Source organism: Lycium barbarum, chromosome 5, assembly GCF_019175385.1.
Source record: "Lycium barbarum isolate Lr01 chromosome 5, ASM1917538v2, whole genome shotgun sequence".
Taxonomy (NCBI): Eukaryota; Viridiplantae; Streptophyta; class Magnoliopsida; order Solanales; family Solanaceae; genus Lycium; species Lycium barbarum.
The window spans coordinates 15741627-15768325 of record NC_083341.1 but is presented as its reverse complement, the minus strand read 5'-3'; the positions used below and the strand labels follow the sequence as shown (position 1 = coordinate 15768325).

Sequence of the window (26699 nt, the reverse complement as noted above, 5' to 3'; positions counted from 1 at the left end):
TCTCGCTTATTGGCATCCACGTTCTTGAAATGAGCTTTGGCCCGTTCACTTAGAAATTCTCGAAGGTGACCTAGGTTAAATAGACGGGCGACCTCCTCCCTTAATTGTCAACAGTCTTCGGTTCGGTGACCATGGGTATGATGGTACCTGTAAATCAGGCTTTTATCTTGTTTCTCCGGATCAGACTGGATAGGCATTGGATGTCTCGTTTCTCTATTGCGGATGACAACTGCTGCTATGGTCGCCACATCGATGCAGAAGTTATACTCCGATAATCTCGGGGCTTCTTCATTACCCGATGGTCTATCAATCACATTCTTGTTCATTAATCCTCGATTATTCAGACCACGATCATTCCTTCTATCATTCTTGCCCAAGTCAGCATTGCGCCATTGCCACTTCGATCGGGTGGATGAGGCTGATACCTATCATGGGATGGTCTCGGTTCTCGATCTGTCATTCACCTCGAACGATCGTTCCCTTTACTGGAACGTCATGATCCCGATGCAGTCCTTAAATTTTTATCATCCTCAACCCTGATCTTCGATTGATATCTGTTGTTACATCGGCCCAAGCGATTGTTGGATACTCTACCAAATTTTGCTTCAATTCCAGAGATGTGATCGAGCTTCTTGGGTTAAGACCCTGAGTAAAAGCTTGAACGGCCCAATCGTCTTGAACCGGTGATAGATCCATACGTTCCATTTGAAATCGAGCCACGAACTCACAGAGGGTTTCTTCATCCCGCTGTTTGACGTTGAATAAGTCCGACTTCCTCGTTTCAACCTTAATGGCTTCAGCATGAGCTTTGACAAAGGCATCTGCAAGAATAGCAAATGAATCAATTGAATGCTCAGGTAAATTATGATACTATATCATTGCTCCCTTCGACAGGGTTTTCCGGAACTTCTTAAATAGCATCGACTCTCTCTCGTCCTCTGCGAGGTCGTTGCCTTTTATGGCACATGTGTACGCGGTCACATGCTCGTTTGAGTCAGTGGTCCTATTATACTTTGGGATATCGGGCATGCGAAACCTTTTTGGGATCGGATTTGGTGCAACACTCGGTGGGAAAGGCATTTGAAAGAACTTCTTCGAGTCCGGTCCTTCAGTATCGGGGGCGCACTGGGAATTTGATCGACCCTCGTGTTATAGTTCTCCACCTTCTTGTCATTTGCCTCTATCTTCTTTTTCCCAGACTCTACTCGTTTTGTTAGTTCCTCGAGCATTCTTATCAGCTCGATATTTTGTCCGGGGTCGTTCCCGTTGTTTCCAGCAACGTGCCTTTCCTCCCTTGGGGAAGTCTTCTCGGTCTGTTCAGATTGGGCAGCATTGGGCGCTCGATTTTGATTTTACAGTTGTGCTATAACCGCTTGCTAGGCCTGTAATTGTGCCATAGCCATTTCTAACTGGTTCCTGAGCTGTTGCAATGTGACTCCATTATCCCCATCTACTGGCACGTCACCTACTAATGACCCGGTCTGATTAAGATCGACTGAGGGTACGTTGTTGTTAGGTACCCCATTGCTGTTTTCCTCGTGGTGGCTTGATTCAGCATGAAAATTGACAGGGTGAGAGTCTGACATGTTGAGTAGACCTGAAATCAAACTTCAAAGAATAAGTGTAAAATATCGAGTGTTATCAAAACTCGTATTAAACCACGACTATCATCCTAGGCCCCATGGTGGGCGTCAAACTGTTAACCCTTAAAATGGATAACAATTAAATTTATACGCGGTGCGAAGGATATGCGGTTTGATTTAACACGAATGACTATTAAGCGATAAATAATGAAGTGAAAGCAAGTATAAATGATCAAACCACAGTAAAGCAATGGTTGTCCTTGGGAAGCAACCGTTTGGTTGGTTCGGGCTCTGGGCACCGAGCTCGTGCTACAGTGATTGAGTAATGAACAATGATAGAACACTTAGAAAGATGGATGAACATTTGCTATCAATTGTATTGCTTTTTAGGTTTATGCATGTGAACAAAAAAATAAAAAAAAAAAGAATTGCCAAAAGTAAAAGGGGGCCGCCTCTTTATATAGTAGAGGAGTCCTAACCCTAGTACAAGTCTAAATAAGGTACATAATCTTTTAGTAACTGACGAACGAGATCGGTGCCGAAATATCCGGCTGATGACAAATATTTCGGTCCCTTACTTATCATGATTAACCGCCTTCTCATCGTATCTCGGTATCTAACTCCAACTGAACTCAATGACCCAGGACCAGGTGTGGTCGGTCTAGCTCCGACCCAATGCCCGACTTTGGACCTGATTGGGACTCGTTCGATCCAGCAAAGACCATCACGATCATAATTTTCTTGTCGGGAAACCGAGGATATCTTGTCCTTGATTTTGCCCGTATACACCCTCAGAACTGGATTTCCACAGAGCATTTCCAACAAAAATGTCTCACATAGCTTCATTTTATATATAGAAGAAGTAGACGTTGACATTAGTCATGTGGTTGCTTACAACGATATTCACGTTGTTTTGGAATACGAAACACACACATTTATAACGTACAACTCAGCAAAATTAAGCAGGACCAGCTAGTCAATTTATCGAACAAGAAATCAGCATGTGTCCTTGTCTCACTTGGTTAGACCTATCCTGTGATAGGCCATATGATTGGATTTCACATTTGACCAATTCGAAATACCGGTGAATAAGTTAGGCCAAAATTACAGCGAGTTATAATACGGGTAATTTTCCAGATTGGCCTTCGCTGGGTGGTCTTTAATATTTGGCCCTCAAATTGGTGGTCTTTAATTTTTGTCCTTAAGGCAAAATTTGCATGGCCAGATTTGCAAAGCATGGGTAGAATCTGCCGTGTGATTTTTATTTTTATTTTATTGAGCTGGGATTCGAACCCACAACCTCGGGATATTAAGCGAAGGGCAAAATTTAAAGACCACCAATTTGAAGGGGAAAAAATTAAAGACCACCCCAAATGAAGGGAAATCCGGGCAAAAAAAAAGTTATAATACGACAATTAACTAATGATGTAATTGTTTAGTGAATATTTAGTGATGGATATTATATTTATTGGACTTAAAATGAGATATACGGGGTATAATAAAAAACATATGTTAGGACACTAGATAAATTGAGATGAACTTTTATTTCGAGTTTTAACCATGATTTTTAAAGGACCTCGGAAGAAAAGTGTTGGAGAAGAACATCTTCACCATTTTGATATTTTATCTCGGAATTAGTAATCATGAATTGTTATCCCAGATCGAGTGTGATATAAAAATAACACCATAAGTGTTACATAAAAGTTATATACCACAATTGTGGTATAAATAATCCTGGAATTGATCATAGTTCTTGAATCAAAATTTAATTAAACGCAAGATAACATAATTTCATACTTTTCGAAAAAAATATTAATTTTTACACGACAAACCAAATAACCCTTAATGAGTGCTGCACTAGTAGGCAGGGTAGTTAGGATTCTTCAAAAGTTATTTTTTTTTTATTTTTTTTTTAAGTCTTAACACAGATATGACGGACATTTTTTGAAAGATCGTAGCAACATGAGTTAGAAGTCCTTGCAATTTAGTATGTGTAGGCATGAATTATTAAGTCATAAATTCGAACTTTAACTAATTTTATTGTAACCCGGCATTATATCTTTCTACCCCTCCTAAGAATGACATTTACTCCTCTTTGTTCCACAATTTATGTGATACTTTTCACTTTCTGATATTAAAATTGTATAAATTTTTATTAACATTTTAAGATATATTTTTTGACCAAATTGATATGAGAAGACTGACAACTTATAGTACATTTTATGTAGTTTTCAAATATATAAATTTTAATCTTAAAATATTAAGTTAATCTAATCTAATTTAACTTTAAAATTTAGTCAAATTAATTCTCAATAAGTGAGAAGTATCACATAAATTAGGATATAGAGAAATCATAAAAGTATCTATCCAAATTATTCTCTATTCCTTTTTCAATATTTCACTTAGTTAATATCTAACTAATTAAAACAGTTAGAATAAATCTAAACAAAATGATAAAATTTCTTTTTCTAAAGTCAAATGCTTTGAAAAATTATTCGACTCACCGACAGGACAGTATTTAAGCCGGTAAAAAGTACGGGAAAAAATAATTCGACCAGAAACAGTTGGTGTCCGGCAATACATTAGCAAACTTAATTTACCCAACGGCTCGTCACAACTAATAATCATGCAGAAAAAGAGTTTAAAATTTTCACACAAAATCATCAAAAAAGGAAAAAACGCATACTTAGACCTTAAGACAGGAACCAGAATCTAATAATCCTCTCTGTATACACTTTAATTTTCCCACTTTTCTTCATGTCTCTGTCAATCCCACTAATAAGCTAATCAATAATCTTTTCCAGTCAATTCTCACAAGCACCCACGTGAAACTTCCAGCTACTTCCCCAACTTTCCTTTTGAAAAAGACCTTGAAACACATTCTCTTATTAGAAGAGTTCAATTTTGTGATAATTGTATTTTATGCCACAAATTTTATTGAGCCGCAATAACACGTCCTCTTAGAGAAGTGTTCAATTGTGTGATAATTGTATTGAGCTGCCAGAACACATTCTCTTAGAAGAAGGGTTCAATTGTGTGCCACTAATTTTATTGAGCCGCCAGAACCCATTCTCTTAGAGAAAAAGAGTCCATATTAGGCCACTAATTTTATTGAGTTGTCAGAAGACACCATTCTCTTAGAAGAAGAGTTCAATTGTGTGATAATTGTATCAGACCACTAATTTTATTGAGCTGCCCTTGTTGATCTCAGTAATTAATGTCGGTTTCTTGTGGAGTTGAATGTGTGCTGGTCTTTGGTTGTCTCCGTTGGGCATGGAAACGGTGCACATACATCGGCAATGACGACAGTGCCACGTGGCCTTCAGCAACCTACGAGGAATTCGAACCAGTGCCACGTCTCTGCCGTATAATTCTTGCAGTGTACGAACCAAATCTCCGTAACCCAAAGTACCCGCCAGCTGGCGGGTACAGGTTAAACCCGGATTGGGTAGTTAAACGGGTAACATATGAACAAACATCGGGTCAAGCGCCCCCGTATTTGATCTACTGTGATCACGAGCACCAAGAGATTGTGCTCGCGATTCGGGGGTTGAATTTATTGAATGAGAGTGATTATAAAGTTTTGTTGGATAATAGGTTGGGACAACAAATGTTTGATGGAGGGTATGTGCATCATGGGCTGTTGAAATCTGCTGTTTGGGTTTTAAATAATGAGTCTGACACTTTGAAGAAGCTTTGGATTGACAATGGAAAGAGCTACAAGATGATATTTGCAGGTAAATGGGCGGGTTGAGTTAAATTTGGATGAGTTAGAATGAATCAAGATTAAGAAACGGGTCATGATCAACCCGCCTAACATGACTCAACTACTCCCTTTTTTTCGCATCTTGAAATAGATATTAGAATAAGTTTTGCTCTTTTTTTTTTTTTTTTTTTATATATATATATATTAGATTAAGTTCTTACAAGATGATAATTTCAGGTAAACGTGGCAAAAGGGTGATTTTGAGTGAGATTTGGGTGAATTAAAATGGGTCAAATTAATATAGTGTTATGTCAAATGGATCAAATAATGGATCATAATATAACTCATCCAACGTGACTAAAAGTCGCTTCTCTCTCTCTCTTTTTTTTTTTTTTTGGGGGGGGGGGGGGGGGGGGGGGTCCGTGAAGATAATGTAAGCTAATTTTTTTTAATTATTAGGTCAAATTCTTCAAAATTTCCATAAATTCCTATCTTAAATTTGACTCTATATGTTTGGATTCATTTTAACCTTTTGTCTTAGACTATTTTGACCTGTTTTGACTCAATAGTTTGATGGTCATTTCAAGTTCAACTCGTTGGGTCAAGTCAACAAATGGATCATGACCCAGCCGGTTTAAAAATAGGTTGCTAAAATGGGTTGATTTTACCACCTATTTGCAGGGCATTCTTTGGGTTCTGGTGTGGCATCGTTGCTGACAATAATTGTGGTGAATCATAAAGATAGGTTAGGAGGAATTCCAAGGAGTCTTGTTAGGTGTTATGCAGTCGCACCAGCAAGATGTATGTCACTCAACTTGGCTGTTAAGTATGCTGATGTAATACACTCAGTCATATTGCAGGTGAGTGTCAATGGACGTGAACGCGTAACATGAGTTTCGTAGTTTTAAGAATGAATGCTATCAGATTGTATATGTATTTGAATCGAAACACACTACCTAGATTTATATGCTGCATATGCAGATAATAGTTTATCAGATCATGCTCAAAATACATGTTAATCATGGATGAACTTACAACTTACTCATTCTTGCAGCTATTGATTAGTTAAAAGTTAAAAATTTAAGCCATTGGGCACTGCAATTTGTTGGGATATCTTGTATTTTTTTTTAATGAGAAATTAGTTGGGATATCTCAGTAAGATATTTTCCCACATTAGCAGGAATATTTTTCCACTGGTATTCTCTGATCATATTCTGGACCCTGCTAACGGGATGCTTTGTGCGTCGGGCTGCCCTTTTATTCTCTGATCATATTTGCAAACTTCAGAAGTTTCTTGTTTGCTGCTATCTATCTTGCTTGGATTCGTAGACTAAAATTTTAGTCAGTTATGTGTTAGCTTGCTCCGCAACTGCCCATGAGAATTAACCATGGAATGATGACTTTTTCTTCTTCAGGACGATTTCCTGCCAAGAACAGCCACGCCACTGGAAGATATATTTAAATCCATCTTCTGGTTAGTACAATTTTCGTACACTGTTTGTGTACATAACAACGCCCTTGAGTTCTCTATATTCTCTCTGATTTGTTGTCTTTGAGTGATTGCTATAATTATGTCTTATACCAGGCATTAATGCTTTCGACAGTTTACCCTGCTTGATATTTTTGATATGCTTGAGAGATACCTTCATTCCTGAGGGCAGAAAACTACGAGATCCAAGAAGACTTTATGCACCTGGCCGAATGTATCACATTGTAGAAAGAAAATTTTGCAGGTAAACCACATTCAAATGAGCGATACAAACTAGTGATTATATATAACAAAACCTCTGCTGAATATCACAGAACCGCCAAAACTTTGCTTGTAGTCATTGTGTGCTTTGCTAACTATGTCTTCTAAATAAAATAAATGATATGCTCCCTCAGTTCTGTGATGATGTTTAGTTCTTTTCTGATATTCTGCTGTCTTAGATTTCGATTTATGTTTTACAACCTGGCTTATAAGTATATCGAAAAAGGATTTTCTTTTGGAAACAGTCTCACTATTTATCTAACTTTTAATACTCGATCATGCCCAGGTCATGTGCTGTTAAGCCGTGTTCATGCAACTATCAATCTCGCCATCATTGTTTGTATCTTGTTAAATGCATGGATTAGGATATGCTAACCCTGACAAATAGAGCTATTGTGTTCCTTTAGGTCCCTGAATGATTGCAGATGCTATAAAGAAGTTTCATATGAAATGTGTTGTCATCTGTATATCCTATTAAATAGAAGACTGCAGAACAAAGTTGATTTAATCTCAAAAAGATGAACCCCCTCTTACCACTATGGTTTAAATAAAGTTAAAGAAAAGGAAAGGAATAGATAAATAGAGATGCTGGATTTTTATGCAGAAGCGCAGTTTGTACTATTTGTTTCAATTCCTTTCCTTTACGTTGTAACCAATCAGCTCGTAGCATTAACCGTCATTGCTTTAGTTTCCTTTAGTTTAAACTTAATAAATCTAACCTTGTTTATTATCCTCTTCTGTCCTTCTCCCTAAAGTGCAACATGAGTTGGTTTAGAGTGGGAGAAATAAGAACCTCAAGCAGTAAGAATAGATTCTTGGTTCATTTCAACTTATCCATTAAGCAAAAACATTTTCCCCTTCAAAGGAGAACTTTTTAATTCGCCGACTTCTTGGATATGATTGTAGCTTTTAGTTTTTGCTTCATTTTTCTTTATGGTATTTTGACAACATTGAAGCTTTAGTAATCCTGATGTGTAGTTTCCTGCATGCTTGACAGATGTGGGAGGTATCCTCCAGATGTTAGAACTGCTATCCCTGTTGACGGAAGATTTGAACATATTGTCTTATCATGCAATGCTACATCTGATCATGGAATCATTTGGATAGAAAAAGAATCTGAAAAGGCATTTGCAGTAAGTAGCATCAACATTCTTTGTCCTTTGAAGTGAAAGCTGTAGTTGGTCGTCTATGATCCCTTTTTCGGATAGAGCATGTAAGGAGTAGATGTCTTGACTTTATCGCCCAAATATTTCCAAAGACAAAAGCATGAACCTAGTCATTTTGTCATTGATATAAGAGGAGTTGTCTTCATAAGAAAAGAACCAAATATATGTGCTATTGGACACTACCGGATCTTTTAAGAGTTTATCCCACAAGCAGTAAACAAAACATTCTGAAACAATAACAACAGAACGGTTACAGGTAGTCAAATGATACAACCTGCATGGAAGTAGTTTGAGCAAAGGATTTTACCTCTGTCGGAAGAGACAGGTCCTTGCAACAACATTGTTACCTTTCCGACCTATAAATGCTGCATGAAGTTATCTGATCTGGCTTGGTACTGTTCCATGCTCTCGATGTCATTACCTTTCATTGTTTAAGTCTAAAAATACATGGTACTTCATATCTGCATTTTAGGCTGCATGTAGTGGAACTAGAATGTCTGCCAGCTTAGTTTCCGTTAAAATATTTAATATTTAAGAACCTGAAGAATGTAGTAGCAGAACCAGTGTATACTCAGCCGTACTATGTCTTCACGTGCCTCCAAGTCATTGTCATCTTCTTCCAGTGTTTATATCAATCAATGAATCAACTATGCCTCAATTCTATATCGATCGAAGTCGGCTATATGAATCTTGATATGTATAAAGAATTTTGATATGCTTCTGTGCAGAGACTTAAGGAGGTTAGTGCTGAGACTGCTACTACTCCCCCAAAAGTGCAGAAAATTGAAAGGCTGAAGACATTAGAAAAAGAACACAAGGATGCACTCGAAAGAGCTGTCAGTTTAAATATACCACACGCTGTGGGCGTAGATGAAGAGGAATCCTCAACACAGAAAGAGGAAGAATGCATGGAGGATATAAGTATAAGTGGGGAGGCATCTGAGAAACAGAGCGAAGATGCATCTACAAGCAAAGCCCAAGGCAGTGATTCAAGAACTAACTGGAATGAAGTAGTTGAGAAGCTTCTCAGTAGAGACGAAAATGGGAAATTACGATTAAAGAGAGAAGCAGCAACTGGTCCCCAGTAGCAACTCTGTTCCAAGGTTCTTTTCCTCTCTTTTGTCTATGATTGTTGTATGTTTGAGAAAAGCATTAGTCAGATTCCAACAGCTCATAATTCTTTTATATAGATATAGCCCTGTAATGTACAACCACTACCTCCAGTCAGAGGCGGATCCAGGATTTGAAGTTTCCGGGTGCCATGCGTCATTCAATCAATTTGGGCTTCGGGTCGGATTATTCGTCTTTTCGAACTTTGATTCGGATTATTCGTCTTTTCCGATGAAACATTTATTTATAGCAATATACATAAGAGAAAAGCATAAAACTTTCAATAATATTACTAATATCATAAATATCCATCATTCATTTACAATTGTCCTCGACGAGGTTTCATCTTCTGAAAATGATCAATGATGACATCATTACTTACATTTGTGAATACATCACGCTCTATGTAACAAACTGAAGTAAAGCACCGCAAATTTAAGCAGCCAACAAAAAACACACAAAGCAATATGCCAACTTCTTTACAAAAATGTACATACCCACAAGCAAAATTACACTTTTATACATAACTCTACAAAAAGCACAAGCAAGATTACAACTTTTCTATAAAACAGTACACACCCACAAGAAATTACAACTTTTATACATAAATGTACAAAACCCACAATCAAGATTACAACTTTTATACGTAAATGTACAAAACCCACAAGCAAAATGACAACTTTTATACATAAATGTACAAAACTCACAAGCAAGATTGCAATTTTAACACAAAAAAGCATTTTTGTAAGAAAAAAAACTCAAAAGATATCAAGAAAGAAAGACGAAAAGATCCTTACAATGGGTCAATGGAGGAAGCAGCCGAATGAGATTTTGACTTTGGAGCAATGAAGAGGGTTTGTTTAGTTGATGAGAATTGAGAAGAGAGAGAGGGTTTGTGTTTATTTTTTAATGAGAAGGAAGAGGGAAAGTTCTATTTTTAACTTTAAGAAATAAACAAGTCAAAGATTAATAAATTAAATTAAGTCAACAAAGATTGCTACTGCTCATTGTTATCTGTTGAGCAGCACTGCAGCAAGGGTTCAAAAAAATAAAAACATTTATGCAGTCGCTGGGGCTCGATCCCGCGACCAGAGAGCAGAAATCAAAGCCTCTATCCACTGGCACCAGCAGGTTACTTTGTAATGGGGGTGCCACTTTAAATATTTGTACATAGCTTCTGTATATATACATATATATACACAGGGTTTCGGGTGAGGCTTGCGGGTGGCGTGGCACCCTCCCGACCCTTAATAGATCCGCCCCTGCCTCCAGTAATGTACAATCTGCAGCCCCATCAAAACTGCAGTTTCAAATTCTTTTGTGCTATAGTTCCTCGTAGAATTATGTTCATGAATTCGTGATGTTCATTTGACATTCTGATACTATCTTCACAGTTCCCTTTACATTGTAACTTTTTTTCCTGTCGATGGGTAATTACTGATCATTCGATTAAGATGGATGGTTAAATTTAAACAAGTTAGCCTCTTTGATGCCAAGGAAATGTGCTACTTCTCGATAGAAGATGAAATACCGGTACTTATCCATATTTTTTAATTCATTGTTCCTGTTCCTTGCCTAAATGCACTGTAATAGTTCAGATTTCCAACCAAATATGTCAAAACAGTAGCAGTATTTTGTTGTTGATACAAATATATTCCTATTAAAATATCGGACTTGTGATGAAGAAAGTTAGAGAAGAGTAAACGGTATCATTGAAGATTTTCAATTCAGTCTGAGGAGTTGGTGAACTTTTTAGCATTTCTGTTTGTGTAGTCCAATGATTTAGAGCTGTATCTGATTCGTATAGAAGCTCCTCTCGGGCTCTCGATCTAGACGTGATAATAGGCCATTCCGGACCTTTTCCTCATGGAACAAGAAGATCAATGCCACTATCACCTCTTGTCTTTGCTTTTCATATATAATATTCATATTGCAAGGAGGGACATATGTTGATGGTCCAACATTACAAGACATGATAAAGAACACCATCAAAGGTATATGTTGGTCCACCACAAAGCTTCCCATGTTACTCAAAGTCGTATTCCAATAAAATTGATAGTTTCAATGCCAACTCGCTGTCAACCCCATCAATCTGAATGATAGATCTCAACTGAGGAGGAAGAACTGGTAATAGACACAAAACTATTCATTTTTGCTATGTATTTGTTTGAATAAAATGACTATGAGACCAATTGATCAAACAAAGACGACGGTCAGCCATAGTAAACCAGGAATCCTGCGTGTGGAAAGACTCTCACTCCACGGTTCAGGTATGCTTGCGGTTAAGATGCCATGCTTCAAAAAGAATGGTGCAGATTAGTTTATCAACTTGACAAAGGTATTTGTCTACAATAATATCAATCTTATAGCAATTTAATCTTCTGACTTGATCGGAAGACTATCAACATAGCAGAATGACTAATTGTCTAGGCCTTATTTGTCATCGGAGTATGTTTAAAGCCTGTTCATCACTTATATATTGAGACTAAGACATTTATAACTCAAGGCAAATTTTAACCATATCATATGGTATGTTTTTATTGCAGCTGATATGTGCAAAGACCAAATCTGATAACTAGTTGCCTAATATGACCATTGGAAGCACTTTTCTTCCATTACTTATGTAATGTAGGAGGTCAATGGCAATATGTGTCATTACTCTTTTATGGGTTGCGCTTTCTTTTTGTCTTTTTTTGGGCATATTGTAGAAAGAAAAGAGAGTGAGGCGTTCATTCTAATTGAATAGCGAGCTGAAATTAGTATTAACTCATATTTTTCTACTTTAAGAGAAACTTTTTAGCTCGTTTCAAAGTGTTGAAGAGAGAGATGAGACATTCTAAAGAAAATTGATGAGGAAGCATCCGATTTCTAACTACGAGTCCATCTTCAAGCTACCAAATGTCTATCTATAGCTAGTTCTGTTCCACTATGCTCCTAATGTCGGTGTGACAATATGAGTAAACAACGCTTTCTTTATAGTAACGGGATTATTCAAGAAATTGACAACTAATAGTTGTGTTGAGACAAGTACTAAATTACTTTATTCTTGATTCTATATGTCAAGAGAAAGCAACAAGAAATTTGAAAAGTGAATGGCAATGGTTGGGAAAAGGACATAAATGGTCCCTTAACTATGCATTTAACGGTTTTGGTCCTTTAAGTTTGCCACAAGTTAACAAAAATGGTCTCTCAACTATGAGGGTTGGTTAAAAATAGTCCCTTAAGTATGCACTTAACAGTTTTGGTCCTTTAAGTTCGCCAAATGTTAACACGTTTAATCTTCGACAAAATATTCATCGAACTCTGTTTGTTAAATTTGACGAGAACTATGAAAAAATTAGCGAGAACTCACATTTGGGTGTACGCATTACTAAAGAAAAGGCCAAATACCTCAGGATAAAACCGACGGACATCAGTCGGTTATAGGAAAAAACAGAGGAAAAACCTACAGACTTGATAATGTTAGAAAATAGTGTCTCGGAACACAAAGACCGACGGACTCCATCGGCTAAGTAAAATACACTAGACTCATTTTTACTGAAAACCCGAAAAAAAAAATCTTCCATCATAGTGATTCTTTAAAAAAAAAAAAATGTTTCTGCGCATTTTCCTTGAAAATAATCGACGGACATTTGTTGGTTTTCGTAAAAAAATAATAAAAGCTAAAAAAAAAAAATAGTGTCCCTCAATTTTATCCATCGGTTTCCGTCCATCGTTTTTTTCGCTTGTTTTTAGTAGTGATAATTTTTGTAGTTTCTGCTATTTCTAATTTATTTCTAAGGTCTGGTGTATTTTACTTAGCTGATAGACTACCTCGGTTTTAATCGACAGAGTCCGTCGGTCTTTGTGTTCCGAGACACTATTTTCTGACATTATCAAGTCTGTAGGTTTTTCCTCTGTTTTTTCCTATAACCGACTGATGTCCGTCGGTTTTATCCTGAGGTATTTGGCCTTTTCTTTAGTAATGTGTACACCCAAATGTGAGTTCTCGCTAATTTTTTCATAGTTTTCGTCAAATCTAACAAACAGAGTTCCATGAATATTTTGTCGGAGACTAAAAGTGTTAACATTTGGCGAACTTAAAAGACCAAAACTGTTAAGTGCATACTTAAGGGACTATTTTTAACCAACCCTCATAGTTGAGGGACCATTTTTATTAACTTATAGTAAACTTAAAGAACTAAAACCATTAAGTGCATAGTTAAGGGACTATTTTAAACATGTTCTCATAGTTAAGGGACCATTTATGTCCTTTTCTCGCAATGGTGAATCAATGGAGAATGCTATGTGGTCCCTAGCCTCAAACAAATATGACAACTATGGCAAAGATTCTACAGAAAGTGTACTAAGATGAGACTTTAATGATGGACCATCATGTTGTCCAGCATCTTTCTGTTGAAAAGATTTTTCAAAAATTTAGGGTAGTCCTGGTACTTGGCATGTGCCAATTTTTTAACTTTACACCCATATCTAAATTTATTGGATTTGATATTTCTTTTCAATAGTCTACTGTTGCTCCGGTGTTAAAACTATACTTGATAAGGTAGGCATTAACCAATTTAAGACCATTGTACTATTAAGAATAGTGTTATTGGAGGATTCAAATATAGCATAACAAAAGTGGCTATTGGAGAATGGAGATTCAGATATAACAAAAGAAAAGTGGCTTTTATTATTCAAACGGAAAAGATCCAAATGTGTCCTTCTACTATACAAAATTGCACGAATATATTCGTCGTTAAAAGGTGGTCTCACATATGCCGTTAACGTTACTTTTTAGATTATTCATGCTTTTGATTTAACGGAAACCCAACAAAAATATTGGAGGGCGGATTTGTGCAGTTTCGCATAGCATAGGGGCATATTTGATCCACTGAAATTCTTAAACATTATGGCAAAAAACAAAAATATGGCACAAAATATCATTGCATTCCAAAACATAAAAAACATTTGTAATTATAATCCATGCATCCACCATTACATTACATCTAAATTATACAACTAAAAAATCAAATGCAATTACAACCACCTTTTAAAGATTGTTTTCACAAACAAGAGCACCATTTTCCTTTTTCAAAAGATTTGTTTTACTAATGATAATATCATTTTTATTTTTTAATTTGTTGATGATCTGGATAGTTTTTTCTAGATATTTTTCATCTTTCCAGTCTCAATATCTACACGATAATGCATGCAACAACAGTCACACAAAACATAAACATTAAAAAAAAAAAATCATTACAGATCTGTCACAAAAAAAAATAAAAAATCACAAGTCTAATGTAAGTCATTACAGATCACCAAAAAAAAAAAAAATCACAAGTCATTACAGATTTACTAAATTTTTGTTATGTGTGGAATTTGCGAAAGGGCCAAATCACATTGAATTTTATGTAAGACCGTATAAATACTTAAAATGTAATATTCTCTCTATTATTGTTATTATAGTTTCAGCACTGCGGGAGACGTTTTTTCAGGTGTCATAAGTCTAATGTAAGTAATATCTTTTTCCTTGTGATTTTTTTTGTATGGGAAATCTGTAATGAATTTTTTTTTATGTTTATGTTTTATGCAGTAGTTGTTGCATGCATTATCGTGTAGATACTGGAACTGGGAAGACGAAAAATATCCAAGTCATCAACAAATTGAAAAATAAAAATGATATCATCATTAGTAAAACAAATTGTTTGGAAAGGGAAAATAATGCTCTTGTTTGTGAAAACAATCTTTAAAAGGTTGTTATAGTTGCATTTAATCTTTTAGTTGTATAATTTAGATGTAATGTAATGATGGATGCGTGGATTGTATTTGCAAATGTTTTTTATATTTTGGAATGCAATGATATTTTGTGTCATATTTTTATTTTTTTATCATAATATTTAGAAATTTTAGTGGATCAAATATGCCCCTATACTATGCGAAACTGCACAAATCTGCCCTCCAATATTTTTTTTGGTTTCCGTTAAATCAAGGATATAAGTAACCCAAAAAGTTACATTAAGGGCATATGTGATACCACCTTTTAAGATTTCCAAATACTAATATTAGGTTATGACTCTTGCCTAGAGAGTAATTTGTATAAAATTTCTCTTTTACTTTGTTCACACATGTAAATTTTCTCCTCAAGTTAAGTTTCACATGACCGATCACTAAGAATTCATGGATTTATTTGAAACTTTGTTGTGTGTCACTCGCATCATTCAAGTATTAATAGCTATCTAAACTCGTACTCCTCCGTCCCAATTTATCTATTATAGTTTGACTAAGCACGGAATTTAAAAAATAAAAAAAGATTTTTTAATCTTGTGAACTAAAATAAATTAAAGATATTTGTATGGTTATAGATCATCTCGTTAAGCGTAAAAGATAAAAGTTTAAAGTTAAATTGTTGTCAAATGAAGACGTCGAGATTGGGTTGGTGTTCAATGTACCGCTTGTCTAGCGTATGCTTTGCAAGCCTACATAAGGTACAAGATCGAAAAGAATGCATACCATTTTTTTTAGGACAGACTAAAAATGAAAGTATATCACATAAATTAGGACAGAGGGAGTAACTTCTTTTTATGTTAGCGTCTTCGCTATAGGCAAAGGCAGTAAACTGGTCCTATAGTTGGTGAAAGGCAGTAATAAACGGGCTCATTCCATGCTATCACTTTGTCGCGTTCTTTGTTCGCAACATAAGAGACGCTCTCGGCGTCTACATACTCGTCCCGTAAGACGGTCAAAAAACACTCCTGATATGATGTGATATTTTCCCTTTTGAACCAAGCTCAATGTTTTCAACAAAACTTTACAATATTAAGAGCATCGCTACCTTATATATAGCTTCTTTTTCTGATCAACTTCTTCTATAAAACCAAAAATTAGGTAATCAACTTTCTCTATAAAAGATAAAATTAGGTAATCAACTCTCTCTATAAAACATAAAATTAGGTCTTTATGAACCATAAAGTTGTGATCTTGAGAGTTATACGCTTTTTGGTTTCACTTAATTAAGAATTACCAATTGAGTACTATTTTCTATGTAGAGCGAGTGATGAAAAGTCTTTTGAGCCGAGCGTCTATTAAAAATAATCTCTCTACTCCCACAAAGGTTGGGATAAAACCTGCTTACATTCTATCTTTCAAACCCGCTAATGAGATTAGACAGGATATGTTGTTCTAATCAACTTTCTATATAGAAACTTTATTGGCACACTTGGGTAGGCTTCCAAACACTAAAAAAATCTAGACAATATGCTTCCACCAAGACCCTTTTACTCACTCCAGACACATAAGAAGATTCCAACAACACGCTGCTCCCACCAGGAGGCATCAAAGGACTTATAATAGATCAAGATTCCAACCCCAAGTGGGACCTTAAATAAAGACCTTAAGACAGACGTGATTATAAAACATTTTTATGGATAAGAGATGATGTCCCCAAACAGAGACTATCTTGTTCGTACACATGTCTTTTGTCCAACAAAACCTGTAACTCATAAACTACCATCCACTACAATGTCTTCATTTCATTATCCACTTATCCAAGTAACTTTTTTATATTTTTCCAACTGCGCTTCATCACAAACTCACTTTAGCAGTCACCATCAAGAACCAACTCCATATCCAACCAATGTAAGTTTCATATCACTTGTAAATTTTCTTGTCACAACTCCCATCCATCATTCAAGTGGAAATTATTTAAAGCTAAGTCTCAAAAAACATTTCTTTTAATTACAATGCATCCAATAAACCGGTAACTTTGCCCAACAAGGCTAAAAGATAGAGCCTCTTGTAACTGATAAATTACTTCTGTAACTTAAACCACTCAATCATACCTTTGGGACAATCTACCAGTAAATACTTAGCCACACCCGGTATTTACACCATGCTATATCAATTTACCATGGTTAGGTGACTCAACAAGGTGAAAAATGTATTAATTAAGTGATAGTAGTCTACTAACAAGCACATATCATGCATCTATTGGTGTGTTGCAACACCAAGTGCAGATAAGTTTTTACCCAATCTAGGTCTCAAAACTAAAGCTGAACGGTAGAGGGATTAGGGAAGCACTTGCAAAAGATGCATTCTAAATTTAACATACAGACAACAGAGTTGAAAAGTGCAACTACTACATATGACAAAGATTACAGATCTCTCTACTGTGAATCTTGAAACAAAGAGTTAAACAGAAGTGCACAATTCCCCAATCTACAAGCACAACCACTAGAGACTAGACAAGTCATTAACCCACTACTAATAAAAGGACAGGTGCACTAAGCTATCACTATTCGCAGGGTTCGGAAAACAACCGGATCACATAGCCGGACCACAATTAGTCTATTGTATGCAGCCTTAGCACAACTTCAAACCATGAACCCCTAGTCACACCACGGCTCTCTCTTACCGAGATCACAATTGGTCTATTGTACGCAGTCTAAGCTTGCAATTCTACAAGAGACTATTTGCAAAGCTTTGAAACTATGACCCCCTAGTCACACCACAACAACCCCTTCCGAAACTATTACCAAAGATAATACTAATATCTAAAAGAGGAAGATAATACAACTAAAACCGTGACCATATCACACCATGGCACAATTAGTTTGATGTACACGGTCTTAGCTTGCATTTCTAGAAGAGACTATTTGCAAAGCATTGAAAACCATGACCCCTAGTCACACAACAACTCTTACCGAAACTATTACAGAAGATAATACTACTACTACCTAAAGAAAAGGAAAATAAGACAACTAAGTCATTAGAGTCATCACCATCAATAAAACAAGCCTTCAATTTTTCAGCTTTCCTCTACATCATCATCATGAGCAGGCTGTGGCCTAACTTTCCTAGGCCTACCTCTAGGCCTCCCTGTAGTAGAACCAACACCGGTCGAATCAGGACCCACAGCAGGTGCTGGTTTTGGCTTCTTTGAAGTAGTAGGTGGTGCATTGGGGTCTTTTCTTGGTCTTCCTCTTGGTTTTGGTGGTGCAGATTCAACAGTTTCTGCACCAGGTGGCAATGGAACTTTGGGTTTTGGTGGTCTACCACGACCCCTTTTTGGTGGAACATCTGGACCAGGTTTAATGTAATTGTTCTTGAGGAAAATAAGGTCACCATTTTGTTTCATGTTGTCTAAATGTAAAGTTAACAGCTTTGTAACATCTTCACTTAGGTCTCCATACTTTGACTCAATGTACTTGGTTATTGCTGACTTGTTTGAACCCCCTTCTTGATTTAGTGCATCAAGGGCTTCATAAATCATCTGATTAACCAAAAAAAAAAAAAAGAGCATTATTTTCAAGAAACAAAAATGCAGATCTGTTAAAAAAAAAAAAAAAAACATTCTTGATTATCATATATGCTCATGTGGGAACCAGTAAAGCAGTAAAAAGAGTCACTTTAAACTGCTCATTTTGTTCTCTTTTTCAAAATCTAGGCAATTGGGCAAACAAAAATTCATTTGGGTTCTTACAATTGCAAAAAACTGGAACTTTACAAGGTAAATATTTAGTGAATTACCCAGTAAAAAGGGAAAAAGCTACAATTTGTTTTGTGTTTATGTTACAAATGAGGGTTAAAGAAAAAAGGGTTCTTACATGTATCTTCAAAAGATTGCATTTTTCAACTAGAATTAAGGAAAAAACACTGAAATATGTGATAAAGATCAAGTTTTTTTTTTTTCATTTTTTCCAAAATATAGTACCTTGAAGGATAATTCTTGGCTCAAAATATTAACAATAAGATGCAAAAAATACACAAAATAAAAAGTAAAAATGGAAATTTTAAATTCTTGATTTTACCTCTGGGTATGATGGAAGTTGGTTGAAGCTTTCAGTAGCCATGGAGAGAGTAGTGGGGGTAGGGGTGTGGGGGTGAGTTCAAGAAATGTCCCTACAAGAAAGAAGAGAGTCAGCTTCAAAAGCACAGTTGAAAATTGCCACTACCAAGTACTCATAATAACACCAGGAATTAAAGAACAAAAAATATCTGAAAAAAAAAAAAGGTGTGTATTCATAGTTGATGAGTGGCTGAAGATTTAGGATAGGAACATAATCCAACGGTTGAGAATGTAAGAAACATTGTGTTACAAGGATATATGACGTGGCTTTTGTTTTGTCTTTTTTTGGAGTGGATAAGATAACGATGGACTATTTTAGAGCCCAACTTATGAGAAAAACAAAGATTTTTAAGCCCATTTTGTAGTGTGACCATTATTTCAGGGGAATTTCATGGATAGCCAATTTCAGGACCTCCACATAAGCATGGCTGAAGTTCTTAAGTTTTTACAAGTTTAGTCACTTTAAATCAATTTAAGACGCGCATAAGTCAAATTTCCAATAGTTTAAAAGCAAGCAAATTTTAAACGTTTTTATTTGAAGTTTAGCTAAGGAACCTCAAATTTTCTGCAATCATCGTGAAATTTCGTTTGTCAAAGTCAAAATTCAAATATGTGTATCCGAAGTTTCAATCATATATATTCAAAACTGAAAGTAATTTTCTGAAGTTTGAACTACTGAGCTTTGTTATTGTTAATGTTTAACACTCAGTTGATTTAAACTCAATTTTTATAATCAAAATTCAAGTCCTATTTCTTCAAGCCTTTAATAATGATGACCTGAATTCATAGTTGTATCTTCCTTCTTCTTTTACTTTTTGTATCTACTCTCTTAAGTTCAGATAGAGTCTTGAAATCCAGGTGAGTTCTTTGTATTAATTTCTCCCAGAAGATGAAGTTTTAGTTTTTAGGAACTTACAAGAAGGGTAAATTTCATTGTGTCTTTTAGAAATTAGATGAATAAAAGAGTTTCTATTATCTTTGGGAATATAACCTTCCCTGAACATGCATGCTACATAAAAATCATTAAACAATCTAAGGGCAATGTGACAGTGCCTAAGCAAACAAAAAAGTTTCGTAGTATTCATTGGACTTGTGTTGTTTGGGTGTGTACCATTTGGCAAGAGCTTTGATTGATTTAAAATTTATTTAATTTGGAATTTAAGATGTGACATATTTATCAATGAAATAATCTGAAATCGCAAGAAATCATTGTTCAAATCATATTCAGACGCGAAAAAAGTTATGTGGTTTCTTTGCATTTATCTATTCTTGATGAATAGAGTTGTTCTGACTCTTGTGTTAATGCCATTAAGATCAAATAACAGGTCGGCGGTGAAATAATTGAGGTTTCAAACAAATTAATCAAGACACCACAAATTCACGTTATATATACATACTAGTTGCAGGAGGCCCGGGCTTAGTGAAATAATTGAGGTTTCAAACAAATTAATCAAGACACCACAAATTCACGTTATATATACATACTAGTTGCAGGAGGCCCGTTCTAAGCCCGGGCCCAAATTCAAGATATAATATGTAATTTTTCTTAAATAAGTATTTTGTGTTATATTTTCCTATCAGATAAATAATTTAATGTAATTGTAGGTTAAACAAATCTTGTTGATAATTTTTCATAAATATTAAAGTCTCTTCGTAGTATAATTCGATAATTTTCAAAGACAATATATTGATGAGGAAGCATGTTTAGTAGAAAAATTAACAAATACCAAAGGGACGCAAGTGATTAGGTATTCTATAAACTAACGTGATAAAGTATATATGATAATTACTAGTGTTGTTTGGCCCGTGCTAAGCCCGGGCCCAAGCTACATTAAAATTTAAATTTGCAAATTTTTTTTATTTTTTTAATGTTTTTTTTCCAACTCTTGCTGTTTGTGTTGTTTTGTATTATCATATCAATTGTAAAGGTAGGTTGACAATTTTTCAATGTTTCTAAGATATTTAATTATATAAAAAAAATTGTAATTTAAAAATAACATTTTTTAGAATATATTTAGACTTCCTTTTTATTTTCATACAAATTAATACATGCATCAAAGCTTTTCTCCCTTTTATTTTACTACATTTTTTGAGAAATCTTTACTGATCCAAATTGAGTTTTACCTTACGTTAGATTTCAACTTAATTTTTTTCATTAAACTTATATTGGCTAACCCATTTTTTGGAAGAAAAAAATAATTACGATTTCTCTCTCTGCTTCCTCTCTCCTCTGTTTTCTCTCTCCTCTGATCTCCAACTCTCCAACGGTAACATCTCCTCCCTCCCTCCTCCCACCCCACCCGCCACCCCGTCAGGCGACCAGACCGCACCACTGCCCAGGTAACTCCGACGACCAGGTAACGCCGGCCACTTTTCCGGCCAGATCTACTTTTTTCTCTCTTTCCTTTTCTTCTTCTCCTCCTCCTCTTCTTCTTCTTCTTCTCTTCTCCTTTTCCCCTTTTTTAGCTGCTCCTGGCGCTGCCAGAACACAGCTGCGTCATCGCCAGAGACTTTTTCCGGCACCATTTTCCGGCCAGCCCTCTCTTTCTCTCCTTTTTTTTTCTTTTCTCTTTTTCTTTTCTTGTCCCCCTCTTCTCTGCTACTGTTTCAGGTCTCTGTGAGAATAATTCCGGCAGTGAACAGTACTCGGACGTCGAACAGTGTTTTCCGGCGGCGATCAGGTTCATTTCAACTGGAGTTGGTACCTCCAGTTGCCATATCCATTATTTGTCCATACACTTGTAGTTACATTTTTTGTTAACTTTAGACTTTTGAATAGTTTATTAGTTCATACTCATTTTCGTGGCTTTGCTTAGTGATGGTAGACTAGGGTCATGTTCTCATTCGGGGACGGGGGCGAGGGTTAGGAGGGGTAAGTGGGTTAAAGGAGCGTCTAGGTTGAGAGTAGGATCTTGGAACATTGGAACGTTAACGGGGAAGTCCATAGAGCTAGTTAAGATTCTTAAGAAGAGGAAGATTAATATAGTTTGTATCCAAGAGACCAAATGGGTAGGTCCTAAAGCTAAGGAGGTAGACGGGTATAAGTTGTGGTTCTCTGGTAGGTCGAAGTATAGAAATGAGGTGGGCATTTTAGTAGATAGTGAATTAAGGGATCAGGTGGTAGAGGTTAGGAGAGTCACTGATAGGATGATGTCGATTAAGGTGGTCGTTGAAGGACTCACTTTGAACATTATGAGTGTATATGCGCCGCAAGCGGGCTTAGGCGACGAGGAGAAGAGGCGTTTTTTGGAGGATTTGGACGAATTAGTGGGAGGCATAGCGCCTACTGAGAAGCTATTCGTGGGAGGTGATTTCAATGGACACATCGGACCTATTTCGGGAGGTTATGATGATGTGCATGGAGGCTTTGGCTTCGGGGACAGGAATGGAGGAGGAGTCTCACTTTTGGATTTTGCAAGAGCTTTTGGGTTGGTGATAGCCAATTCGAGTTTTCCAAAGAAGGAGGAACACTTGGTAACCTTCCGTAGTTCGGTGGCTAAGACTCAAATAGATTTTTTACTCCTTAGGAAGGATGATAAAGGTCTGTGCAAGGATTGTAAGGTCATTCCGAGCGAATATCTTACAACCCGACATAAGCTCTTGGTGATGGATTTAGCTATCAAGATGACGAGGAAGAAGAGGGTCGTGGAGGACCGACCTAGGATCAGATGGGGGAGTTTGACCACTATTAGTGCCCTGGAGATGGGAGATAAATTGAAGGATATGAGGGCCTGGGATAGTAGTGGGGATGCGACCAGTATGTGGGATAAGACGGCTAGTTGCATTAGGGTGGTAGCAAGGGAAGTGTTGGGGGTCTCGACAGGTAGTCGTGGTCAGCATCGAGGGGACTGGTGGTGGAATGGAGAAGTTCAAGGGAAGGTGGCGTATGCGAAGTTGATAGAAATCAAGGATGAGGTGGAGAAGTGGACGAATACAGAACTTTATAAGATGGCGAGGAATGAGGCAAAGTTGGCGGTTTCGACGGCAAAAACGGCAGCTTTTGAACGCATGTATGCTGAACTAGAAGAGAAAGGAGGGGACCAGAAATTGTTCAGGCTAGCCAAGGCGAGGGAGAGAAAGGCACGTGATGTGGATCAAGTAAAATGCATCAAGGACGAGCATGGCAAAGTATTGCTAGAGGAGACTCTCATTAGACGGAGATGGCAGTCATACTTCTCCAAACCCTTGAATGAAGAAGGGGACAGAGACATTGTGTTGGGTGATTTAGAACATACAGGAAGGCGTCGCGATTTTGGATATTGCAGGAGTATTAAGGTTGACGAGGTTAAGGGTGTTGTTCGTAGGATGCGCAGGGGAAGAGCGACCGGACCTGACGAGATTCCGGGGGAATTCTGGAAGAGCGCGGGCCCGGCAGGTTTGGAGTGGTTGACTAGGTTGTTTAATGTCATCTTTAAGACGACATTGATGCCCGAAGAATGGAGGGCGAGTGTAATGATCCCTCTATACAAGAATAAGGGAGATATCCAGAGTTGCAACAACTATAGAGGTATCAAGCTGCTAAGCCATACTATGAAAGTGTGGAAAAGGGTGGTGGAGATGAAGGTGAGGAGAGGTGTGTCTATTTCAGAAAACCAGTTCGGATTCATGCCGGGACGTTCAACTACAGAAGCCATCCATCTTATGAGAAGGTTGGTGGAGCAGTATAGGGAGAGGAAGAGGGACTTACACATGGTATTCATCGACCTAGAAAAGGCTTATGACAAAGTTCCAAGACAGATCCTATAGAAATGCTTGGAGGCTAAAAGTGTACCTGTGGCGTACATTAGGGTGATCAAGGACATGTATGAGGGAGCCAAAACCAGGGTGAGGACAGTAGGAGGAGACTCAGAGCACTTTCCAGTTGTGATGGGGTTGCATCAAGGATCAGCTCTTAGTCCGTTTTTATTTGCCTTGGTGATGGATGGATTGACACGGCAAATTCAAGGTGAGGTGCCATGGTGTATGCTTTTCGCAGATGACATAGTCCTGATTAACGAGACTCGTAGCGGAGTTAACGCTAAGCTGGAGTGTTGGAGATGTCACGACCCAGCCCCGTGGGCCGCGACTGGTGCCCTACTTGGGCACCCAAACGGACATACAAACTAAATCATCATAGCAAAGCTTAACACGGATTTCATATTCATCATTTTTAAAACAGAGTTGAGAACGAATATTATCTTGCGCGTACAAAACATCATATCAGAATCAGAAGAGGCGGCGGAATATACATCGCCGAACATATGCACATATATAAAAAAGCCGGCAAGGCTGTCAAATGTATCAAAAGCCGACAAGGCTGTCAAATGGCACAACGGCCCAAAACACATACAGGATGCACGCCGACAAGGCTGCCATAAACATACACAAAATGCACGCCGACGAGGCTGCCATAACAAATGAGATCATACAAACACACCTGTACAGAAGTAGGCACACACACCCACAATACGTCTACAGACCTCTAAACAGACAAACCGAATCATATGGCGGGACAGTGCCCCGCCGTACCCCTGAACAAATACATATATACATAGCGAACAAATATATATACTAAAATTTGCGCTCTGAAATGAGAAGAGCACTCCAAACAGCAGAAGAGGGTGTCCTAAATGGGTAGATCACCAAACTGTGCGTCTGTACCTGCGGGCATGAAACGCAGCCCCCCGAAGAAAGGGGGGTCAGTACGAAATATGTACTGAGTATGCAAAGCAGAATATACAGAAAACAAACCTGAGGCATAGACGAAACAGAAGTGTCGAACATAAGTACAAACCCAATCATATCCAAATGTTTAGGTTAAAAAAAAATACAAGTCATGCATAGGGTACAGAAGAATATGGTCGCCCGCCCGTCGATGGCGCCATAACACAGCATAACACCGGAAAGTCTCAAATCTCCGTATCTCCGTCACATATCACATCACAGCATAACGCCATACCCAACATAACACCAAATATAAGTGGAACCCGACCCTCTTTTGCGAGTAGCTCGGTGAACCATAAACACAGCATAACTCCGGAGTATATCAAAGTGCGCACGATAACAGAACCGGCCCGGGACTCGGCGAAGGAATAACAGAATGCACGAGTAGAGTCGTGAGTAGTCATATGCATAAAATTATAAATTCAAACATAAGCAAAATGATCATACTTGAAATTCGAAATAATAATCATAACAAATTCTTTCAAAAAATTTCCGAATTACATAAAGGAAAGTCGCGGGACCCACGGACGGGTATTGACCCGAGTCGGGCTCGCCTATAGAAAATATATTCATCATATGCTATATAAACTCTTACCAAAATATTAAAGTAATCTGAACCTTTCGGAGGAAGATATGGCGTTTATAGCTCGGAATTCTTTAAAACAACTTATAGCAAAGTTTGGAAATCAATTTCTTCAAAGGCATAATAGTTCATATTTCATCATATCATACATAGGAATGCCAAAGAATATATGTAAAGATCATAGCGAAATCGGATTTCGAATTTAGGATTTCCTTAAGGCTAGTAGTCTAGCCTATTTACAACTAGAGCATGCCAAATGAAAGAAGGGCTAAGCTTTACATACCTCGTACGCACTCCAAGCTAGCCGATCTAAAGTAAATTCCAATCTACGCCTCGAGCTCCCCAAGGTCTACAAATAGGCCAACGAATACCAAACATTAGCTAAGGGCACTTAAGCCATTCATTCCAACTACTCATTAAATTCTACAGAAAATTCGGCAGCATTTCCCCTGTAAATAGGCCATCCCGAGAATTTAACTCGCTCAAAATCAACAACAACAACCACAATAACCAACCTAGCAACATCAATAATAAATTCGGAAGGCAAAATAACATTAATAGCTCTCTTTTTCATCATTCGACAACTTTCCAATTATTGAATTCAATGGCTTACTTTCAAGCCACAATATCGTTCGTACATTCGATTATTAACCCAAATCCATACTAACAACATTCAAGGACACTCTAAACAATTCACATAATTTTTCCAACAAGCCAATAATTTTTCTCCAAGTGGCCGAAAACAGTCCCCTTAGCCGAGAGCAGCCCCCTATTTTCTTTCCTCATTTTCAAGTCATGTTTTGTATCACAATCCACAATATATCGATGTCATTTTCACAAATATACGACTTACATCAAACGCATAATAGGACCCAAATCAGCCCACAAAATCTCAACATCATTCTTGAGTCATTAAATGCTCAATTCCAACTAGAATTCATAACGACGACAACTAAAACACTAAGCGATATTAATGCGATTTTTGCCAAACATTTGGGACCATGCACGGTCACGCCCACATATATACATATAGATGGTTCTAATTTATTTCTTCGCTCTACGACAATCAAACATGCTACAAGGAATTTAATTCATCAATTTTGTCACAACACCCATTTACATAACCACACCCATACACACGGCTAACACACCCATCACACACCCCACTTGCAACATACTATATTTCATGATTTTCATCCATATTAACATACCATAACATGAATTAAACGTCCATAACATATAAACAAGAGCAAAACTTACCTTTCCTTCTTC

At 37.1% G+C, this 26699-nt stretch overlaps 2 protein-coding genes across 3 annotated transcripts; one reads left to right on the top strand and one right to left on the bottom strand.

Moving 5' to 3' along the window:
* The first annotated feature begins 4431 nt into the window (after positions 1 to 4431).
* On the top strand, positions 4432 to 10726 carry LOC132640556 (uncharacterized). 2 transcript variants are annotated; one of them, XM_060357175.1, is made up of 7 exons: positions 4432 to 5320; positions 5971 to 6149; positions 6705 to 6763; positions 6894 to 7022; positions 8037 to 8172; positions 8934 to 9308; positions 9396 to 10726. In XM_060357175.1, exons 1-6 carry the CDS (start codon positions 4801 to 4803, stop codon positions 9291 to 9293), a joined length of 1383 nt encoding a protein of 460 aa, XP_060213158.1. In that variant the 5' UTR covers positions 4432 to 4800; the 3' UTR covers positions 9294 to 9308; positions 9396 to 10726. The 2 variants fall into 2 exon arrangements, with proteins under 2 accessions (XP_060213158.1, XP_060213157.1); XM_060357174.1 differs by having other exon boundaries at positions 4434 to 5320; positions 8934 to 10726.
* Positions 10727 to 17824: 7098 nt separating this feature from the next.
* LOC132640555 (HMG-Y-related protein A-like) lies at positions 17825 to 19292 on the bottom strand. Its single transcript, XM_060357172.1, has 2 exons — positions 19104 to 19292; positions 17825 to 18565 (listed from the first exon to the last, which is right to left on the bottom strand). Exons 1-2 carry the CDS (start codon positions 19143 to 19145, stop codon positions 18101 to 18103), a joined length of 507 nt encoding a protein of 168 aa, XP_060213155.1. The 5' UTR covers positions 19146 to 19292; the 3' UTR covers positions 17825 to 18100.
* Between the last annotated feature and the right edge of the window lie 7407 nt (positions 19293 to 26699).